Source organism: Pinus tabuliformis, chromosome 1_2, assembly GCF_031772625.1.
Source record: "Pinus tabuliformis cultivar Carrire ecotype Pingquan chromosome 1_2, CPIR1, whole genome shotgun sequence".
In the NCBI taxonomy this organism is placed as follows: Eukaryota; Viridiplantae; Streptophyta; class Pinopsida; order Pinales; family Pinaceae; genus Pinus; species Pinus tabuliformis.
Window position 1 is genome coordinate 272,975,626 of NC_142298.1, and position 21,495 is coordinate 272,997,120.

Genomic DNA, 21,495 nt, shown 5'->3' on the forward strand with positions numbered 1-21,495 from the left:
AGTAAGACCCTCACTCTTAACCAAATCCTAAAATGTCTCTAGTATTAGTTTGAAGACTCTCCTCATTATGTCATCATTGTAAAGAGGTATAGGTGTGGTTAGCATTATGATACTGCTAAGACAAGAGGCAACTGGAAGTGTGATCCCTTCACAAGGGTACTCCAAGAACTTGTTTTGTATTAGGGCTAACATAGTTGGTTTTGGGGCCCAAATTAGTTTCTTCCCCTCTAACTGGTGTACTTTGGAAAGAAGTGCATCCAGTTCTTCTAGTTTGAGAAGAGCTTTCACCGTGACCCTCATGTGTTTCAAATCTGTCCCAAGTTTAAAGATTTTGTGTCCCAACTCATGCTCTTTTTGTGGCTGCTCTTGCTGTAGCAAAGTGAGTATCTCCTTGGAAAGGGACCTGTTGATTTCCGCTGCAAATTTATTAAGGGTAGTTTTGAAGGTTTCATCCATATTTTAGTCCAATGGTGACAAGTACATCAAGTTGACTTATACATGACTCTAATAGACAAATTCTCCCATCTTACAGCCATACGATGATGATGGATAATCATGGCAGCTCAAGACTCTGACTCATACAAGACTTGACTGATAGATTACACTAATTACACGACCAATACAAATCTCTCATCAATATATAAAAAAACATTGCCACAATAGTCTGGTCAGCAATAATACTATTAAACCCTAACAACTTTCACAATTTACCCAAACTATAGCCATGTTCACAATGGATAGTAGCATACATATGTCACTCTGTACTACCAAGGACTCTACTGATACCAACACTGCATCAAAACCAAAAGCTGATAACCTCCAGCACTCCAAGCAATAAACCTCTGCAATATAGAGACCACATATATTCTGGAGGGCACTTTATGATTTGTTTTGTAAATGGTTCACTGCTACAATAAGAATGCAAATTGTATTAAGTTTATGAATGATTGAAAATTTACATGCTGGACAGTTCCCTGAGAACCCTGCTTACTAACTTTAGTCACCAAACATCTTGCTACAAATTTTTCTTTCCTTGATGTTCAATAACATGTCCACAGCGATATAGCGCGCAATTATGGCCAAACACTAGTAGTAGACCTCAGCAACACCATTGTATACTGTCACACTCCCTCAGAATCAAAACACGTAGCTGATTTTTAATGCAATGCAGGGCACTCTTAACATCCGACTCCCTACCTTGTATTATACACCAAATAGCCATTCATTTCTCCAGCAGATAATATGGCCCTCCTAGATGTAAATTGCCCCTTCCTACAACAAGACGCCCAATTGTCAGCGTCCAGATTGGTGTTGACCTTCCTTCAGAAACAACTGCTCGTATACCAACAAGGTATTAATGACCTCATGCAACAATATACAAGGCATCAACAAATACCAACGTTGACAACACTCTGCATATCACAATACCAACTACAGTAGTTTACATAAACTCTGTCTAACAATACCTGATCTGCTCCAAATCCTGTTGTAAATGGGTGACACAAAAACAACGCATGCTGTAAGTGCTGCTACAGGTATACTCCAGCCAGGGCACACTTTGCAGCAGACAAATGTGTTGATTGGACGTCACTTTACGGGCTGGTAATGACACGTTTTACGGTCCTGTCTTAATACAATATGCTGTTCGGAAAATGTCAAGATCTCGACCTTGTAATTGCTTGATCTTGTTGTTGCCATGAACCTGCTTGATCCAGAAACAATCCGATCTAGCTGGCTTGAGTCCAGGATCCACGCATCAGTAAACTAAACTTCATTCTCCACACTTGTTTTACATGATCCATATGGCTCAACAAATTGTTCTCCATGCGCAAATGTCACACCAGCTTGGCCTTATGCATCCTCGGATGGTCCAATGCCACAACATAACAAACAAACACAGGTACGAGGGGACTGATGATTTGAAAAAGTAACTGAGAAGAGAATTGGTCGACATTGACACAACACACGGTCAATGTTCCGATTATTTGCTTGGCCTTTTGAAGACTGATGCGATGCGGCCCTTGCTTGCTGTGACTTCCCTGTAACTTACATGCATGGCTACGTCCTACAACATTTCTCAGCGGTGAGTGAACACCACCCCATGTCCTTGTGCCAAAATTTTTGCATGGTGGCAGCCTAATTCGCTTGACCTAGCCGCCTCCTAATGCGACAACCATGTCAGGGTTATCCTTGTTGAAATTTCTAATTCTATCCATTAGAAATTTAATCTGTATTCTTCTGGTTTTGTTTCTTCTACTTGTTAATTACGAACAAGTTATTTAAAACATTTAAATAATGAAATAAACACAATACAGTCTCAACCATCTACAGATTAGCAGCTGAAAGAAAACAAACACACAAGTGACACCGTTATTTTTTGGACAACTCGTCCCCGAAAAACCCAATGCGTGAAAACCGATGCAACAGTTCTAAGGGTTTATTATTATGCAGTATATCCTTGAGTACAAGCAAGCTGGCTCACTCGATAGAGAAAAACAACTGACAGTAATACCTCTCTATTCGGAAGCAGGTATTCAGAAAACCTGCCCCACGAAACCCTCTCCAGCAACACTGAAGCACTGCGTCAACCCTCCTGGCTTCTGCGCTAGCCTTAGAACCCCTTGCGTTAGCCCTCTAAGGCACTACGCAGCCTTTGGGACCCTCTGCGTCACTCCTGCTGCCCTCTGCGTGGATGAAGCAGGCCCTTTGGCCTCTGTGCTGTCTTTGCTGGGCTCTGCGTGGCCTGCTCTAGCTTCTGCGTCTGCCTCTCTGCCTCTGCTTTGGTCTTTTGGCACTATCTCTGCCTCTCTGTCCAGTACTCGCTGCCACTTGCTATTGATCACTGATTCGACTTTACTTAGCAAACCCCGCTCCAGTAAATTGAATGATTGATCACTCTGGTGTGTTCTCAAACTGACCCTCAAGCCTCTTCTTATACTTTTGCTGTTGGTCCTTCAACGACCGAGATTACATCTCTAATCAACGGCTATGATTAGATTTGGATTGATCCATGACTTTTGGAACCTTCTAACCCAGTATTGCATTAATACCCATTAATATTTTATTTTTCCTAAGTTTAGACTTAGGAACTCCATTAAAAATATTAATTATTTTAATATCCCAAACCAGGTACAATCTGCCCAAACCATTTCTAGGTCATGGAGATCTCATGTGCTTTAGCCTCTCCACCAATTTTCATGGCTAGAGCACATCCGATGCTACCCCAAATCAACACTCCCTCTTATCGGGGAATGTGCTCTAGTAATACTCCACCACTGAGCATCACCCGGATTATACGATATCGATAGCTGTGCTGATGCTAGACCTCGTCGTCCAACATCCTCTGCACTGATGCATCTTGTACTGCTGCCCATGGTCCTGCGATTGCCACTACTGCATTTGTACGACAACTCCCTCTGCATCCGTGCTGCTGCTGGTCCTTTTTCCCAACACTGTATTTGCACTGCAACCCTGTCTCATCATGCTGCATTGTGCCACTGCTAACCGCTACTGCACTACAACTCAGTTACTGAGAAGTAAGTAACTGATCCACCCAACTACTGACATCCCTGTCAAGCTAGAAACACTCCCAACGCTGAAGCTCTCTCTGCCGCTATCAAGTGTTCCCTCTACTGCCTTTGCGCTGCTGCAACAACTCCCTGCATCTCGCACTGCTGCAAACCTCTCTGTGCCATCGTGCACTGTTGCAACACTCGCCATGACTCTTGCACTGCTGCAGCTTGCTAGCCATGCACTGCCCGTGGACTCCTACACTGTAGCACTCTCTACCACTTCATCCACATCCGTCTCTACCGACATCCGCCACTCTTGCTACTCTCTCTTCGGGGCTCCCGTAGCAAGGATCTGATCCAAGAGTTTGGGTACCTCAAGGATCTTGCCCCTCATCGCCTATAGTCTTCCTGACTACAACTCGATGTCTCCCCACCTCTTCTCTAGAGGTACATGAGCACGCGTCACAATCGTCATCCTCCTCTACCACCTGCGCCTTCGTTGGCACTGCCTTGGAGTCCGATGCCTCTCCCTTGTTCTTATTCCTCGGACACTGGGTCACAAATGACCCAGTTCCCCACAGTTGAAGCACTTGACCTTGGAGAGGTCCTTTTTCTTCCTCTTCTCTTGCCTTTCCGTAGATGCTAGAGCTGCATCCTCTTCCTCTTCCTTCTTGATCCATACTCCTTTATTGCTACTTCCTATCTTGCTCAGCTATCTGATTTCTTCTTGACGAAGGGCCGCCCACAATTCTTCCCAATTTGGAAGATTTTCCCTTCCCAGTATGCTCTGGACAAATGTCTCCCACTCTTCGGAGATTGCTTTTAGTGCGGTCCTCACCAACATCTCCTCATCCGGCGTGGCCCTTATGGAAGTTAGTTGGTCTCGGATCTCCTTCAATCTCCTGAGGAAGTGATCTATCTGCTCCCCCTTCTGCATCTGGTATGACCGCAGCTGATTCTCAAGTAACATCTTCCTCTGCACGGAAGTATAGTGGTACAACTTCTTCAAGGCGTCCCACATTTCCTTTGTCGTCTCCTTTTTGGCAATATGTTGGACCACATGATCCTTGACCCCATCAAGGATGATACATTTCGCCTCGGTCATTGCCTCCTCGTACTTCTCATTATGAGCTAGGTCAACTGGGATCGCCACTGTCCTCAAGGCGAAGGCCTTGATGCGATGTCTATCTAGAATGGACAGGATCCCGACCTTCTAGACCACAAAGTTGGACGCCCCATCTAGCCTGTCTTGATCCCTCAGCCCATTCATGGCCATCTCTCTGCTCTTCTTGTCGACTCCTCCGAGTCTCTCTACTTCCCTTCGGAAGTTCTTTCTTTGACTCCTGTTGAGTTTCTCTACTTCTCGCCTGGAAGTTCTCTGCTAGACTCCCTCTGAGTCACATTTCCCTTCTGGAAATCCTTTTGCCAATTGCCATGTCGTACCTCTCCGATCTTCTGTGCACCTGCAGCACTGGTCCAGATTTCTTGGCTAGAAATCCGACTCAGTAGTGACTCCCTCTACCTTGGTTTTGCCCTGTTAGGTACTGTTTTTCCAACAGTACCCAACCAGCTTCACTCTCGCAAACTGCCCACAACTTCCTATGCTCCAGCAATTGAAGGATTGAGCCTCTAGGCTCTGCGCAATCTCGACACTGGAAAATATGCTCCCTTAGCCAACTGTGTCAACCCTCCTGGTCTTTGCATGGCTTTGTGTGAACCTTTTTTTGCCCTCCTCAGCCTCTGCACTGGCCTCTCTCTAGCTCAGACTAATGACACAGTCCCTCTGCGTCAACCCTTCTTTTGTCGCTTTTTGCAAGGATCAACTTCTGTCACTCGGGACTGCTGATTTTGCTGCAAATGCTCTACTTCAGCTGATGCCTTCAACTCTTCTGTGATCTGCAAGCACGCTCTGATACCATGTTGAAATTTCTAAGTCTATCCCTTAGAAATTTAATCTGTATTCTTCTGGTTTATTTCTTCTACTTGTTAATTACGAACAAGTTATTTAAAACATATAAATAACGAAATAAACACAATACAGTGTCAACCATTTACAGATCAACAACTGAAAGAAAACAAACACACAAGTGTCACCGTTATTTTCTGGACAACTCATCCCCGGAAAAACCCAATGCGGGAAAACTAGTGCAGCAATTATGAGGGTTTATTATTAGGCAGTATATCCTTGAGTACAACTGGGTGCCAAATTGGCTCACTGGACAGAGAAAAACAACCGACAGTAATACCTCTCTATTCAAAAGCAGGTATTTAGAAAACCTGCCCCACAAAACCCTCTCCAGCAACACTGAAGCACTGCATCAACCCTCTTGGCCTTTGCGTCAACCTCAGAAACCCCCTACGTCAGCCCTCTAAGGCACTGCGCAGCCTCTGGGACCCTCTGCGTCACTCTTGTTGCCCTCTGCGTGGATGACGTAGGCCCTCTGGCCTCTGCACTGTCTCTGTTGGGCTCGCGTGGCTTGCTCTAGCTTCTGCATCTGCCTCTCTGCCTCTGCGCTGGTCTCTTGACACTATCTCTGCCTCTTTGTCCAATACTCACTGCTCCTCGCTGCTGATCACTGATTCGACTTTAGCAAACCCTGTTCTAGTAAATCGAATGACTGATCACTCTGGTGTGTTCTCCAATTGACCCTCAAGCCTCTTCTTATACTTTTCCTGTTGGTCTTTCAACGACCGAGATTACATCTCTAATCAACAGCTAAGATTAGATTTGGCTTGATCCATGACTTTTGGAACCTTCTAACCTAGTTTTATATTAATACCCATTAATAATTTATTTTTCCTAAGTTTAGACTTAGGAGCTCCATTAAAAATATTAATTATTTTAATATCTCCCAAATTAGGTACAATTTGCCCAAACCATTTCTGGGTCTTGGAGATCTCATGTGCTTTAGCCTCTCCACCAATTTTCATGGCTAGAGCACATCCGATGCTACCCCAAATCAATCATACCCACGAACACCACAGATCGTTCCTCGTGGACTCGTTGACTACCATGATTTGACTTGGCCATGATATGTTCGTCGCTCGGTGCTTCTTAGGTTACGAATTTTCCCAACAATCACTCGCACAGACTCTTCGATGCTGGGGATTCCACTGTATTTAGGTGGGTTCGCTCATACGGGTGCAGGATGCAGATCGGGCAATTTTTTTTTTTATACGTATCACTGCTACTTCAATGAGAAATGCTATTGTTCCTATTATCAACAATCCATACCCCTAATATGACCTCTGTCAGCATAATCTACTCGGCCTTCAAATTGTTGCTCAGATAGCGAGTGGAACAATAATCTCGATCTTTTAGCAACTCTCTGTTAAGTGAGTAGGGACAACTCTTGAAGCAATTTGGCCTTCACCAGGCAAGTAATAATCAACAAAACACCGTGAAACCACGAGCTTGGATTTCAAAATAACCCACAATCTTGCCTCAGAATTTATCTCCAATAAAACCCTTCAGGCTCACAGGAAAACCAGCTTTGATACCACTATAATATAACATAAATTTACTCAACCGAAATCTCACCATAAAATTACTATTCAATTAACAAAAGATTGCCATGTAAAATATAACAAGTAGAGTGCATGCAATTCAATAACACAATGAGTAGAAATAATCTCAACTTTCATTATAATAAATAACTGAAAGAGTGTACATGATGATATAACTGAAATAGCTGAGATAGATAATCTGGTCTCCAAAACTAATTTGCTCCAATGCTGAAACTAACTCTCCAAAACTGAACTGAAATGCAACTGCTAAGCTCTCCTGTGAATTCTGGATGAATTCACCAAGGGGAGATGGGTACTCGCCCAATCTCATTGAATCACCCGAGGGTTTCCATCCTGGGGCTACCAATGAAGTAGAGAATCGGGTTCTCCAACCTCTCACACAAGAAGAAAGATCAAATCAAAGATGTCCTCTAATGGCCTCCTCTTTTTATAAATCTGATGGACCCCTCTAGAACCTCCTATTTTATTATTATTTTAATCATGGAGCACTTTTCCCTCTTTTAATTTCATTTAAATATTCTTTTTAATGTGGGAAAAAAGGGTAAATTGGCCACCATGCCTCCTCAAGTCACTGAAAATAGCTTCTAACCATCCCAACCTATAGATCTTCTCGTTCCGGTTCCAACGAGCTATTACACTAAGGTGTTCTGTCAAGTATTCCTCCTGGAATGCCACTTTAAGCGTAATTAATTGAGTTAGGCCCATTAATAACTCTGTTTTTTGAAAGTTGTCAAAATGCAACAAAACAAAAGGAAAACTGCGCGGATGATGGAATCTATCAAGCAAATGCCATCAGACCTCATAAAAACCTCTCAAAACCCCATGAAACATCTCCATAAGCCCTTGGGCTTGTTAATGAAGTAAACTTGCATTTGTGACTTGTTTGCCTCCAACCCTGAAAGTCCATCCATAAGGAACACCAGAAAAAGGAACATCACATCTCTTTTCTACTTGGCCGCCATGTAATTTTATGGAGCAGATTGTCTTTTGAGGAGGAATTTCCATGAAGAGACTTCTTTGGGATTGGTTGAAGAGATTCTTGTGGAATATTGTAAGTTTAATGTTGATCTTATTCCATTCTTGCATGCTATAATATGTGAATTAGGGTTTCTATGTGTGTCATGTCAAAATTGCAATATTTATCTTGAAATTTTGATTTTTCATGGTATGTGAAATTGTTTTCCTTGAATCCTTCAAGAAAACTTTGACATATGCCTCTCTTGAACTTAAAGTCTCCCATCTAAGTAAATTGTTAGGGTCTTTGAGTATAGATTTTTGCTCTCCCTCTCTTCATCAGGGTGTTCTTCATAAAGTTTGCCCTTAAAGACTCCATTGCGCAATTTGTAAGGGCTATACAGAATTTAGTGTAAGGACTGTATAGAATTTAACAGCCATTGTAAAGACAGTAAAGGAATTCTTAAAATAATCACGAACCTGTGATAAAATTACATAAAATTTTACAAATCTAACTGACAGAATTGATGAGAGTACCTACCTGTATTCCTATGGTTGATGCCTCAAGTTGCTCCTGCTTTTGTTACCAAAAGATCGAAACCACCCAGCCAAATTGAGCAATAACCTCGATACTCAATCCAGTAAGCTTCTCAATTGAAGCAGACTATTCCCCCGTGCCCAGAAACCTCAGAACAAGCAAGGCTCAATTGTTCCTGATGATAAACTCCGTGTACAAATTTTCCTTCTGTTTCTCCTCCCCCGTCTTCAGCTTCGGCCTCTCCTTATGTACTGTTCCTTGGCGGTGGTCTCTCTCTCCACCAGCGAACCCACCGCTTCCTTTCTCAGCGACACCTCTTGAATGTAACATGAGTCTTATCTTTCTCTTAAAGATATATTGACATGTGTGTTTTTGTCCTTATTAAAGCTTTATTTGTTTAATTAAAATGTCTTAAGTTCATACATAGGAACTTTATTTTGGTTTAATTTATCCTTCTAATAATTTATTAATATACTTTATTAAAATTTTGGGATAGATAATTATATAACCTTTTTTAAGAATTCACTTAATTTTTACATCTATTTCTTTTATAACCCTTTTACTTTATACTTTTTAACTTAATATCATTGGTAATTGCTCATTCATCATGATGCATTAAGTAATATGTGTGCTGATGGGTGAATGCGACTACAGAATTTGAAGGAGTGTCAAGATATTTAATATTTTTAGTTAATTTAGAATATAGTTACTAGTGCAATGCATGCGATACATACATATGTAGCTATCATATGCATGCATCGTATGCATGCTAATATTCTTGTGCCCTCTATATTAATGATGGGTCATTACACAATTAGATCAAGGCACCAGTATAGTAGATGTTGATCAACCACTCCTCTATACATATTTTCTCTTTCTTCTCCCTAATTTCTAGGTATCTAGGGTTAGGGCTAGGATTTTTCTTGAAATTGTGTTTAATGGCGACTTTATTTTATTTGCAATTTCCCTCTTCATAAGGATTGCATTTAATAACTTGAAAAAGGAAAATTATAGCATTAGTTACATGTTAAAACCCTATAATTAGGGTTAACATCATCTCTCTTATTATTGTTTTATGCATGTTTCAGCCATAAAAACTCATTGGGCTACCCTAAACTTGCTTAGCTAATTTTATAGCCTTGTCCCTTTATTGATCTATACTTGGAAGGCTATTTCTTCTAGCTATTATATGACATTGCATGCCATATCATTGAATATCTCTCAAACACTAACCTATAATAGCTTTGCTATTCTATCTACGAGGTCTCGGGAAACAATACTTGAACCTTAGTAAAAATTATCTTGCACTCTAGGCCTTGCCAGTGCCTTTTCCCCAATTATTACAACTTGCATCACCTTAAATCATTCTTGTTGAATATCTTTAGGTGATCTTTATAAAGAAGCATCCCTTTTGGGATTTAATTCACCACTAAATAGATGGAGAAATGTTGTTGAGGGATAGTGGTGGCCAATCTCTTGTTGCCATAATATCTAGATTCGCCTAGTGGAGCTTTGGATTAGGTCTGCTAGATTTTGCGGTAACAATACCGAAAGTGATTATGGACCCAATTTGGGGATTGCACCTGAACTGAACCCCTAAAGTTAGGTTATGCTAATGATTGCATAGAATGTGAATGTGGACCCAACCAACGACCAAGGGTTAGAAATCAAGCAATAGAAGGTAGCTAGGGTACCTATAAAAGTGCTACACATCTCTAGGAGGTCATACTTCTAGGCTTAGGTAGGGTGAACTCAAGGAAGTTGGTCCAACACATGAGGAAATCTAGAGATATATCATATCATCATTAGGCAAGTTAGTCATGGACACATTACAAAAGAGGGTCACAACATATCCTCCCTAGTGGGTAGGCATATGTGAATCAAAAGTGTGAAATCCATACGTTATAGAATTTATGTTACTTGCTAAGAAATCTATTGAATCCTTAATTGTTAAGCAATAGAAATTTACAATGATATTCAAAATGTAATTTTCGTGCTATTCACTTTGGATGCAGAACTCTGAACTCAAAAATGATAAGTCAACCTGAATCAAAATGTACTCATGAATTGTGGATACGTCGATATCCACTAATGTATCTATGAATCATCAATGCCAAATGATGAACTTTTGACAAATTCATCTTGTAATATATCCATGAACCCTCAATTTTGGATCACCAAGATGAACTTTGAGGGATGTCATTTTGAGTGATAACGTTGCCCAAAAATATTATGTTTTAGAATATCCACAATGCACATACAAACAGTGACTAGTAGTGTATAAGAATAGACTTTTAAAAGAAGAACACCTAAAAATAAACTTATGCCAAAAATAGCAATGCATTCCTGTGGAACTGCTTCTAAGTTCTCACCATGCATGTTGAAGGCAATTCAACATGTTGTGTATACCCTACTCCAACCTCTCTAACTGTAGCACGTGCAAACCTCATCTTTGTTAGCTTGGACACTATTTAGGTGATAACAATCCATTTCATCCTTGTATTATCTCTAGTAAATTTTAATAAGTTAGCTGACACGTCCAAAAGGGTCATGTGTCATGAATTTGACATGTTAAACATAGATTTGTGAGGACATGCATTGGACACACATTTGGCATGTGTCCTGTGAACAGGGCGTGTGCCAAACACATGTCTAGCACATGCCCTCAACATGTCTTGCGATTTGGACGCGTGTCCCTCCATAAATTGTCCTTTATCTTATTTATAGGTAGAGGGAGTAGTGGTTGAAGGGAAAGACAAATATGTGGAATGTTTTTCCTGACGGAATGGGTTTGTACAAAGTGTTGAGTTGGCATTAACCAACCTGGTTGTTAATGGACCAGTGCTAGAGCTAGTCATTTTTGATGATGGTGATCCTGTTGAGGGGTCATCCTCCTCACTAGTTGATGCATAGATGGGATTGTATATAAAGGAGGAGGATGGAGGAGAGACCAGTGGCAGTCATGCTGATTTTGATGATAATGACATGGAGAAGGACTATTGATAGTCATGAGCTATGAGATTCTTCCATCTATGATTCTAGAATCTACCCTATTTTGGTTTTTCCATTGGCATTCCCACCTATAGTAGTAGTGACTCTGTATCTTTGTATTACATTTTGATTTTGATGACTTAATGAGAAAATTACAGTTTATGGTTCTAATTTTTTGCGTGTCTGTCATTTGATCATAATTGATGTAGTACTATTTGTATGATTGAGTTTGTATCACCATGTAAATGTTAGTTTCTAAATTCCATTTTTTTTTGAATCTTTATGTCTATATTTCATTTTTGTATGTTTAATTCACCAATTTGTCTTTTTTAACATACATATATATACATACATACATACGTGTGTGTGTGTGTGTAGGTATAATATGTCCTCTGTGTATTGTTTCTGTAGTCGTCATGTATATTGTTGGACATTTGTATTTCCATGTCTTCCATGCCCCATGTCATTGTGTCAGGTGACTTAGATTATTACGTGTGCATTTTTTCCTTGCAACTTTAAATTTTTTATGCTTATTATGATTATTTCATTTCATTTGATGTTATTTGAAGTGAACTGGTTTGAACATGCTTTAGGCACGAGACATTGATATGTAGTGCTTGATTCTGCAATGTGTCCTTGATCACATAGAGGGATGTTTATGTGCGTTTTTTCTTTCTCGATATATTGTGGACTGAACTTAATCTTCTAATACTTACATTGTGGCAGCAAATTCGCGGGTCCATGCTTTCTTTGAATCAAAGCATTTTAACAGTGGCATTGTACCAATCCCTGGTGCTTATAAATCTCTTAGCCAGTTGTCATCATATTGTAATCTGGTGGTAGTTACGTAAGTTGGAGGATTACAAACTTCTTTCATTTTTTTGTTTCTCAGACATCTGGGCTCTTACCATTTATTCTCTTATATTACAGGATTTCTTTATTTGGATTATGCAGTTTTACTATTTTTCTTTACCGTTTGCTATTTTCCAATGCATTATCCCATATTGATTGCTCATTGCCCTAGGATGAACCTTGCAGGTCACGGCAGCATGTCATCAGAGAGCCTAGCATGGAATGGATCTCAACACATTATAAAGGAATATTTAGTGAGATTCATTTTGGAAATCACTTTGCACTGGAAGGACAAGCAAAATCAAAATCTGAAATTTGCAAGTAAACTACTGAAGCTTCAGTCGTAATATATGTAGAGTGTATTGGAGTATTATCATATTTCTTTCTTTTGTAATTTTTTGCATAATTGCTTTTTGTATTTGTACTGAGTTCAAAATTTATTATTGTGTTATCTGCATGGATGTTAGGTTAATAAATGAATATAAAACAGTGGGTTGCACAAGGTGTCCTCCTAAGTTGCATTTCCATTCTTTCTATGTTTGTGAAATTTAACTTCTAGCTGTTCGGTTCTTTGCTGCTTCATCTTAGAACAATCTTGGTTGTCAATATCCTGCCATTTTTGCAGCCATTTTAAGAGCCTTGTGTCCTAATTTTAAGTTTTTGGTTGCTCATAGCTCATGAGGTCATTTATTAGGGAACTTTTCTATGCCTGTCTTAGTAACATCTTCTATGAGTGGATAGAATTGCCCGTATCTCAGTCTGTGTAAGTTGAGTGTTTGTTTGCTCAGTTTAATATGCATATAGCCATTGGTTCTTAGCTTGTTGATGATATGCGTGTATTTATCATGCATTAACTGGTTGGTACATTTTCCCTCAATGTTAGATATTACTCTAGTAGGAATTTACTACCAAATTAAAAGTAGGAAACTTCTTTTTATGAATCTGCATTTTCAGGTTTGAAGTGATTCAAGCACCAGTGATGTTCTTTGACCAGTGGCAATTCATTTTATCCCTAGAAGGTGTATGGAGTAAATTTACACATCACTTAATTTACATGCTCCTCAATTTACTGAGGCCTACACTAGTGAATCTTTTCACTAAGCTTTTGAATATTATCACAGAGGCAGGTTGATAGGTTGATGGAGGTTTGGATGTTGTAAGTTTTGTGATTTCACTTGATGAGGTTATTGGTGTAGTCATGGAGATATTGATGACGTTTATCATTTGGTTGCGTTGGTGATGGCTTTATCTTCATGCTAGTAGACTTGGTTATGAAGCCCCTTTTGATCATGAGGATAGAGGTGTTGTTAATACATGTTTAATTGTGGGGAATTCGCTAGCACTTTTGGGCTAAGTTGGTATATTATGGGCATCTTCATTTGGTTGGCATCATGATAGTGTATAGGACATGGCACTTCTCCCTTGCTTTCACTTGATTTCACATGATTTGGGGTTATTTGTGTGGTTTAGCATAGTTGGAGCCTTGGTATGTGGCTTGTTTTATCATTTAATTTGCTCTATGATGAGATGGATCATGGTTCTATGTGGAGCATGTTACTCGTAATATTGCATATGAACGTTAACACAAGTGATCTTTATCACACATATGGATGGTTTTTAGGATGTATCTTCATGGAGCTTATGATTGATTGGAGGGTACCCACCATCTTTTTTGGTCGAAAATTTGTCTTATGACTTGATTGATTTGATGCTTTGGTTGGAAGATTTTCATCCCTTGCATTTTATAACGGTTGTCACGATCAATGCACTCTTAATCATTGCATAAATGTCATTTGATGGATCAACATTTGTAATATCCTGTATCTGAAATATGCTAGTACAACTTGCAAAAATATTAATATTCTCTTTTAAGAATTTTGACAAACACTTTGTGTTCCGGACATCCCATTGAAGTGATCTTTAGGTAGGCCATCAGAAACTTCGGCTACGCCACTCTGACAATATTCTCTGCTTCGACTTCTCCCTTGGTGAATTAGAAGAGGAATGAGGTATCCATTGATCCTTTTGTCCTTTCCCAACTGTCTTCGGTGATTGCTTCACTCTTGCTTGGGCTTTGTCTTCACCTTAGCTCTGATACCATGTTAATTTTAGGTATGTTCTATGCTAGAGCAATTTATTTCAATTTTCATAGTTAGCTCAATATCTTTTTCAGATTAGCAATCACATCAGCATTAAAGTAAACTGCGGATAGAACATAAATATAAGTCACAGAAGACAAGCCAAGACAAGAGAAAACAAGATGTGGCGCTAGCCAGGGACAAACCCCAATGTGGGGAAACCCTTGATCAATTCTTCTTATATGTTCTTCAATAGTTCAGTAGAGAGAGAGAGATAGTACATATACATCAGAAGTCAACACTTTGACTTGACTAGATAAGAGCAGAGATCTTCACCATGAAGATGACACAATGCAGTTATGCACCTGACACCAAGGACGGCAGCTCAGAGAGCAGCCTTCAATCTTCAACTGATTTGCAACATAAGGTCCTTCAAGGTGAGACCTTTACATCATCACACTGCTCCTTGTCAGTTGAACCAACCCATGACACTAGCTCTGTCCATCTTATATTACAGCAACATTAAACAGTCCCCTAATGGCTTCAGCAGCATGACAACTCCATATATATTATGCTAATGATCTGAGCACTTAAAGACTCATACGAAATATTGACTGTGGTGTTATGGCCTGCTGCCTAACACACAGTCTTCCTCTACTGCTCACTAGGAAGTCTGTACCTTCATACGGTCAGTTCTTCAATCTGCCTTCTATTAATGACGAAGTCCCACCAATGTCACTGAACATAGGCCTATATTAATCTGCCCTCTAACAGTCCCCTTTGCTGCTCCAAAGGTTTCCAACAAAGGTCTGCAACACAGTGATTTCTCTCATAGAATTCACTGTTCATAATCTTCATCAAGTTCACACCGGTTTCTCCATCCAAGTGACTGTACTATTATCAACACAGTTCTCACATATGGTGCCTTGCTGGACAGACTTCAACGCATACCTTTCAGCACTCTTCTCCATGTCAAACAAGCCACTTTCAGACCTTCCTCATCTGCGTGAAGCTTGACGCTGTTGCTGTCCATATCTGAGGTCATATTAGGCATCTTTTAGCTGAGGAAAGACTCCTCCATGGTTGCGGCTAGGGCATGCTTGAATAGTCTTCTTTTTGACTGCGTTAAGGGCTCCCCTTTCCAGCGTATACTTGCTGCATAGAACTCTCATTGACTGCCTTTGAGGACTACAGTTAGGGCAGCATAGAGGTCTCTTGAGATAGCGTATTAGAGGATTGTGTCTAGGGAGATAAGGCCTCCTATTTCCAGCATATAAGAGTCTTCTTAAATTGCGGATGTAGGGCAACATCTTAGTGTGGAAAAAGGGCAGCAGTTAGGGCGTATATGGGCTATGACTAGGGCACGAACAGAACTGTGGCTAGGGCTTTTTTGATCAGCGTATAGGTCTCTCTCCTTAGGGCTGCGTATAGGTGCCTTTTAGTACAACGGATAGGGTCTCTTCTAGACCAGCAATTAGATCTTTCCTTGCTGCGTTATGTAGGCTTCCTTCACCATTCTAGATCTCCCTTCCTTTCTGCGTCTAGGGCTTCTTCATTGGGGCAGCATAGATCACCATTAGGGCAGCGTAGATCCTTTCTCCATCAGGGCAACATTATCCCTTAGGATCTCTCCTCGTACTAAAACCCAAAGACAAGTAGAGAGGAAGAGATCCCAAGTTAGTGTGTAGAAATGACTTGAAGGTCACCTCTATTTATACTAAAACGTTGAGCACAAGTGGGGTTTGTTTGGTTGCTGGGCGACTTTGACGAATTGTCTCATAACACAAATAAATTCATATCTCCATGAATACTTATCAGAATTAGATGATCTTTAGATCAATCCTACACCTCTCGATCAAAGGGATCCAAGAAAAATATCAGCTGCCATTAATAAGATGACCCACATGGAGTTTGGCCCTAGTTGCCAATTTTAACAAGAACCAATTCAAAATGAGACAGACCAAGACCATGACACAATGTTTCCTCCTTCCATCAAGTCAGCTCTTGAGAATCTTCTTTCAAAATTCTATACTTCAACTAAACCAATAGACTTCGTCCTTTTGTACTTGCAATCTTTGGTCTCTTGTCTCTTCTTTGTACTTTCGGTCTTGCAATGCATCAGAGCTCTGTGGTGCGATGTTGCTTTTTTATGTGACAAAATGAAAAACAATTTCGGCATCCTTTTCAACTCCTTTTAGCCTACTTCACATCCTTCTTCTTTACTTAAAATATCGTAGATCAAAGTTGCTTGTCTCTACACCAACTAGGTCAAGTTCACTTTCGTATAAATAGTTGTTTTTGTCTATTATATTGAGGCTGACATGAATGGTAGGAGAGGCCGACTTGATAGGGAGTACAACTGACTTAATGGATGGCTAAGACATAATTTTTGACATAGAAACTTTTCTTTCTTTGACACAATGAGCCCAAGAAGGGTCTCTTACATAATGACTTTGACTCAACAAAAATCTTAGAGCACTCAATGGGTGCTTTGACTTATTGACCATTGACCCAAGCATCAAACCCATGCTTTAATTAGTCAATTTCTTTTACAATAAACAATTCCTTTTTCTTTCTTTTGACAAATACAATTATGAAGACCGACACTAGCTACATTCTTCAACACTCCCTCTTAACTAGGGAGGTATTCATAATTACATATATACAAGGATGATCTCAAAGTGATATGTTCTACGAAGAGTCACGACACACATAGTGCTATAGATTAGATACTTGACGAAGGTATCTAACTGGTTGGGACTAAGGTGTGTTCAAAGCTTTAGCCACTCTAGGTACCATCGGGCTTCAACTCTAACACCGACCCAGGGATCTAGGAATTGTATCCAAGGTCGGAGCTCCACATGACCAACGATATCCTCCCTACATCGGGATTTAGACATCATCACAAGCCAAGTATCTTGTTGCCCCAAGATGCTTCATCTCTCCTATCATCTAAATCAGATATATCAACCACTCCAAGCATGCTTTCAAAATGTTTCAACCTTCTTATAGAGATATCTGCCTATACAAACACAACCCCAATTAGTAACAAACTTTCAAATATATACAAGTTAGCACAAACCTCTGGGGTCCTCAAATATTCTGATGCTGCTTAGGTCATCATCATATTATCCAAACTCATTTCTATGGAAGCTTCCTTCTTCAACTTTTCCAGCAACATCAAACTCAACCTTAGCAATTTTCAACGTAACCAAGTTTTTGTTTGCAACTTCATCAATCATAAACAACCTGTCTGTAGTGCTTTAGCTATTCTCTGGTCTCAATCATCCTTATGATCTTTATATCAAGTTATCAACTAGAAGAGATTAACTTTTCAACCAAGCTCCCTCTCAACTAGGGAAATATGCACTTTTCCTTTATCCAAGTTTCTTCTTAACTAGGGAAAAAGTCCATTAACAATTTTCTTTTTATTCTTCCAGCCACAAACTCGTTCTTTTGCATCATCATTTCATTGGAGAACTTTGACCTTACAAAACTTTATTTCATCATTCCTTCTAAATTTGCATGGAAACAAGGTTATCTATCAATCATTAAGATTCTTATAGCTCCCTCTTTCCATCATGCTCAACATCACCAATCCATCATCAAGTATGAGGTAAGCATCTTCAACATCTTGAAGACTATGTACCTGTAAATCTTCAACAACAAGTACAAATATACAGGAGCATGAAGTTAACTTGATCAAAATTAGTATTACAATGGAAGCATCAAAATAAGGCTTTAGATATCCAATACCTAATCCTAGTTAGGTCCATAATCAACAGGCGTTACATATTTTCATACTCTAGACTTTAATCTTCAAACCCTAGATTAGGGTTTTGTCACAAACCCTAGATTCAATCATTGGGACTTAAAGTCTTGGATATCATTGACTAAATCAAGATAGCATTCCAATCATAGCAATTTACATCAAGGATTCCAACATTATGCTTTAGAATTTCATGTCAAATTCTACTAGGGTTTTGTCACAAACCCTAGATTCCATTACTAAATCATAGATATCAGCAATCAAGTTAGCATTTTATCATTTCATAACTAGGGTTTCATTATTATTCCCTAGACAATTATATCAATCTCTTCTAGGGTTTTATCGTAAACCCTAGATACAAACATCAAAACTTTAACGTCAGTTATACAACAACTTGACCAAGCTAGGGTTTCAACGAAAGCATAAACACCTAGGGTTTCATTCCTAGGAATTCTTATTGCAAGCGTTTTGTCATAAGATCTGACTTATCAAACCCTAAAGATCTATGGTTTCAATATATAGCCTAAAAGACTAGTTTTTTACCATAACATCATCAGAACCCTAACATTAAAAGTGTAAGATTTCATCATGAGTTCTAAACTCTAAGAAGACTATGGTTTCATTATTAACATACCCTAAGCACCAAAGACTAGGTTTCTGTAGCAAACCCTAAAGGTTAGGGTTTTACTAAAGTAAACAAAACATAGAGAATATAACAAAGGTTGATTTAAATTTTAATCTAAAGATTAATCACCTTAAACAAGAATATGAATGATTAAAAAACCTAGACATGAGTGTTGATTTGGGGTTGCATCGGATGTGCTCTAGCCACGAAAATTGGTGGAGAGGCTAAATCACATGAGATCTCCAATACCTAGAAATGGTTTGGGCAGAATCTAACCAGTTTGGGAGATATTAAAATAATTAATATTTTTAATGGAGTCTCTAAGTCTAAACTTAGAGAAAATAAAATTTTAATGTGAATTAATATAAAACTGTGTTAGAAGAGTCCAAAAATCATGGATCAAGCCAGAGTTAATCTTAGCCGTTGATTAGGGACTTAATTTTGGTCGTTGAATTATCAACGAGAAAAGTATAAGAGGAGGCTTGAGGGTCACTTGGAGAACACGCCAAGTTGATCAAGATTTCGATTTTCTGGGGTAGCGTTTGCTGAGAAAGTCGAAAGCGTGATCAGAGTTGTAGCTGAGCGGCAGTGAATATAGAAGCAGAGAGGCAGAGATAGTACCAGGAGGATCAACATAGAAGCCGGAAGAGAGGGACGCAGAGCATGCCAGAGGTTCAGGCAGAGCCAGCCAGGGCTCATGTAGAGGCAGCCAGGAGCTGCGCAGTGCCTCAGGGAGCCAATGTGGGTGATGCAGAGGCTCTAAGGGCTGACGCAATGCCTCTAGAGGTTGACATAGGGTGAGATAGGGTGATGTTGGGCCAGAAAGGGATAACGTTGGGGTTTTCGTGGGGTAGATTGGTGCTGGGAGCTGTCGGAGTGTTTATCTGTGGTTTCAGCTGGAACACCTGTCGCTGACGGAGAGGTACTACTGTCGAGATTATTCTCTGTTGGGTGAGCCAGTTTTGGCACCCAGATTGTATTCTGAAACTGCTTAATAATTAAAACCCTCAGATAGCTGCACCGGTTTTCCTGCATTGGGTTTTTCCTGAGACATTGGTCCAAAAACAACAGTGTCACTTGTGTGCTTGTTTTGTTTCCTTCAATTGATGATCTGTAATGCCAGTATTTACATGGTAAATAACTTGTTAATTAATCAGAACAAGTAGGCAGAAATAAATAAGAAAAGTACATGAAGAGTTTCTAATAGATAGACTTAAAAATTCCAACATGGTATCAGAGCGTGGTTGTAGATAACAGGAGAACTGAGGACATCAGCCGAGCAGAGTAGCAACAGCAGAAAACATCTGTCCCGAGTGACAAAAGCTGTTTGTAGCAGAGAAGCAACAAGGAAGGGTGACGCAGTGCCTGCATCATCAAGTTTGAGCCGGGAAGAGGATCAACGCAGTGGCAGATGGGAGCAAACTTGACCTATGCAGTGCCCGATCATCTTTGTTAGTCAGGAAGGATTGACGTTTGTGGCCAGGAGGTGCGGATTTTGCTGGTGTCGGGATTGCGGAGAGCCTAGAAGCTCTAACCTTCAGTTTGTTGGGGCTGAGGCTGTGGGTAAGTTGCAGAGTGAAGCTGGTGGGGTACTGTAGTCAGAACAATACCTAACAAGGCAAGACCATGGAGGAGAGAGTTGATGCGGAGGATTTCTAGCCAAGAAATCCAGATCAGTGGTGCAACTGCACTAAGGATTGGAGTGGGGGCATCTCGAAATTGGCAGAGGGGTTTCCAGGAGGGAAATTGAGGCTTAGAGGGAGTCACACCGAGAACTTCCAGAAGGGAAGTAGAGGAGCAGCAAGATGATAGTGATCGGGGTAAGAGACCAGGACAGACTGGACGGAGCCTCAAAATTTGTAGTTTGGAAAGCTAGAATCTTGTCCGTTCTAGACAAGAATCGTGTTAAGCACTTCGCCTTGAAGACTATAGCGATACCAGTTGACCCAGCTAAGAACGACAAGTACGAGGAGGCAATGGCGAGGGCCAAGAGCATCATCCTTGACAGGGTCAAGGACCATGTAGTACCACATATTGCCGAAAAGGACACGGCAAATGAGATGTGGGAGGCCCTAAAGAAATTGTACCAGCATACTTCTGTGTAGAGAAGTGTAACGACCCATTTCAACTTACAAGTAACATAAAAATATTAGCATGTATACGAGGCATGCATATGATAGCTACATATGCATGCATTGCATGCACTGCGCTAGTATGCATACTAACTTATTATGAAAATTCCCAAGTAGGAGAAAAAAATGAATTAATTTTTGAAAGCACTGTAGTAGTATTCATACCAATTTAATTATATGAAGTGTTTATGTATGGGAAATAAATTAAATAGTAAAATGATTAATTAATACCTTATTTATAATATATTAATTTATTTTCATTAATAACATTTTAATTAAATAATAAATAAATAAGGTTAATCAACTTATCCTTTGGCATGTCATGTTAAGTACTTTTAAAAAAAAAAAAGATCCTCTTCCCAAAGTCGGTTGAAGCGATAAAGATCAAAATACCATTTATTATATATTTAAATAAAAATATAATTTAATGTACAATAAAGACAACCGACTGGAGTAATGGGAATTTAAAAGGATAAGGACAAGGTTGATTGGAGGAAAAAAGGGTGGGATTTCTTC

The 21,495-nt window shown here is 39.8% G+C and overlaps 1 protein-coding gene across 3 annotated transcripts in view; it reads left to right on the plus strand.

The window, feature by feature from the left end:
- LOC149205393 (uncharacterized) overlaps positions 1-21,495 on the plus strand; it is a 393,121-nt gene that overhangs the window by 261,991 nt on the left and 109,635 nt on the right. For all 3 annotated transcript variants that reach the window (XM_089395037.1, XM_089395036.1, XM_089395038.1), the window contains 2 exons: positions 12,250-12,370; positions 12,562-12,696. In XM_089395037.1, coding sequence (XP_089251163.1) covers positions 12,250-12,370; positions 12,562-12,696 — 256 coding nt within the window. The remainder of the gene's footprint in view (positions 1-12,249; positions 12,371-12,561; positions 12,697-21,495) is intronic.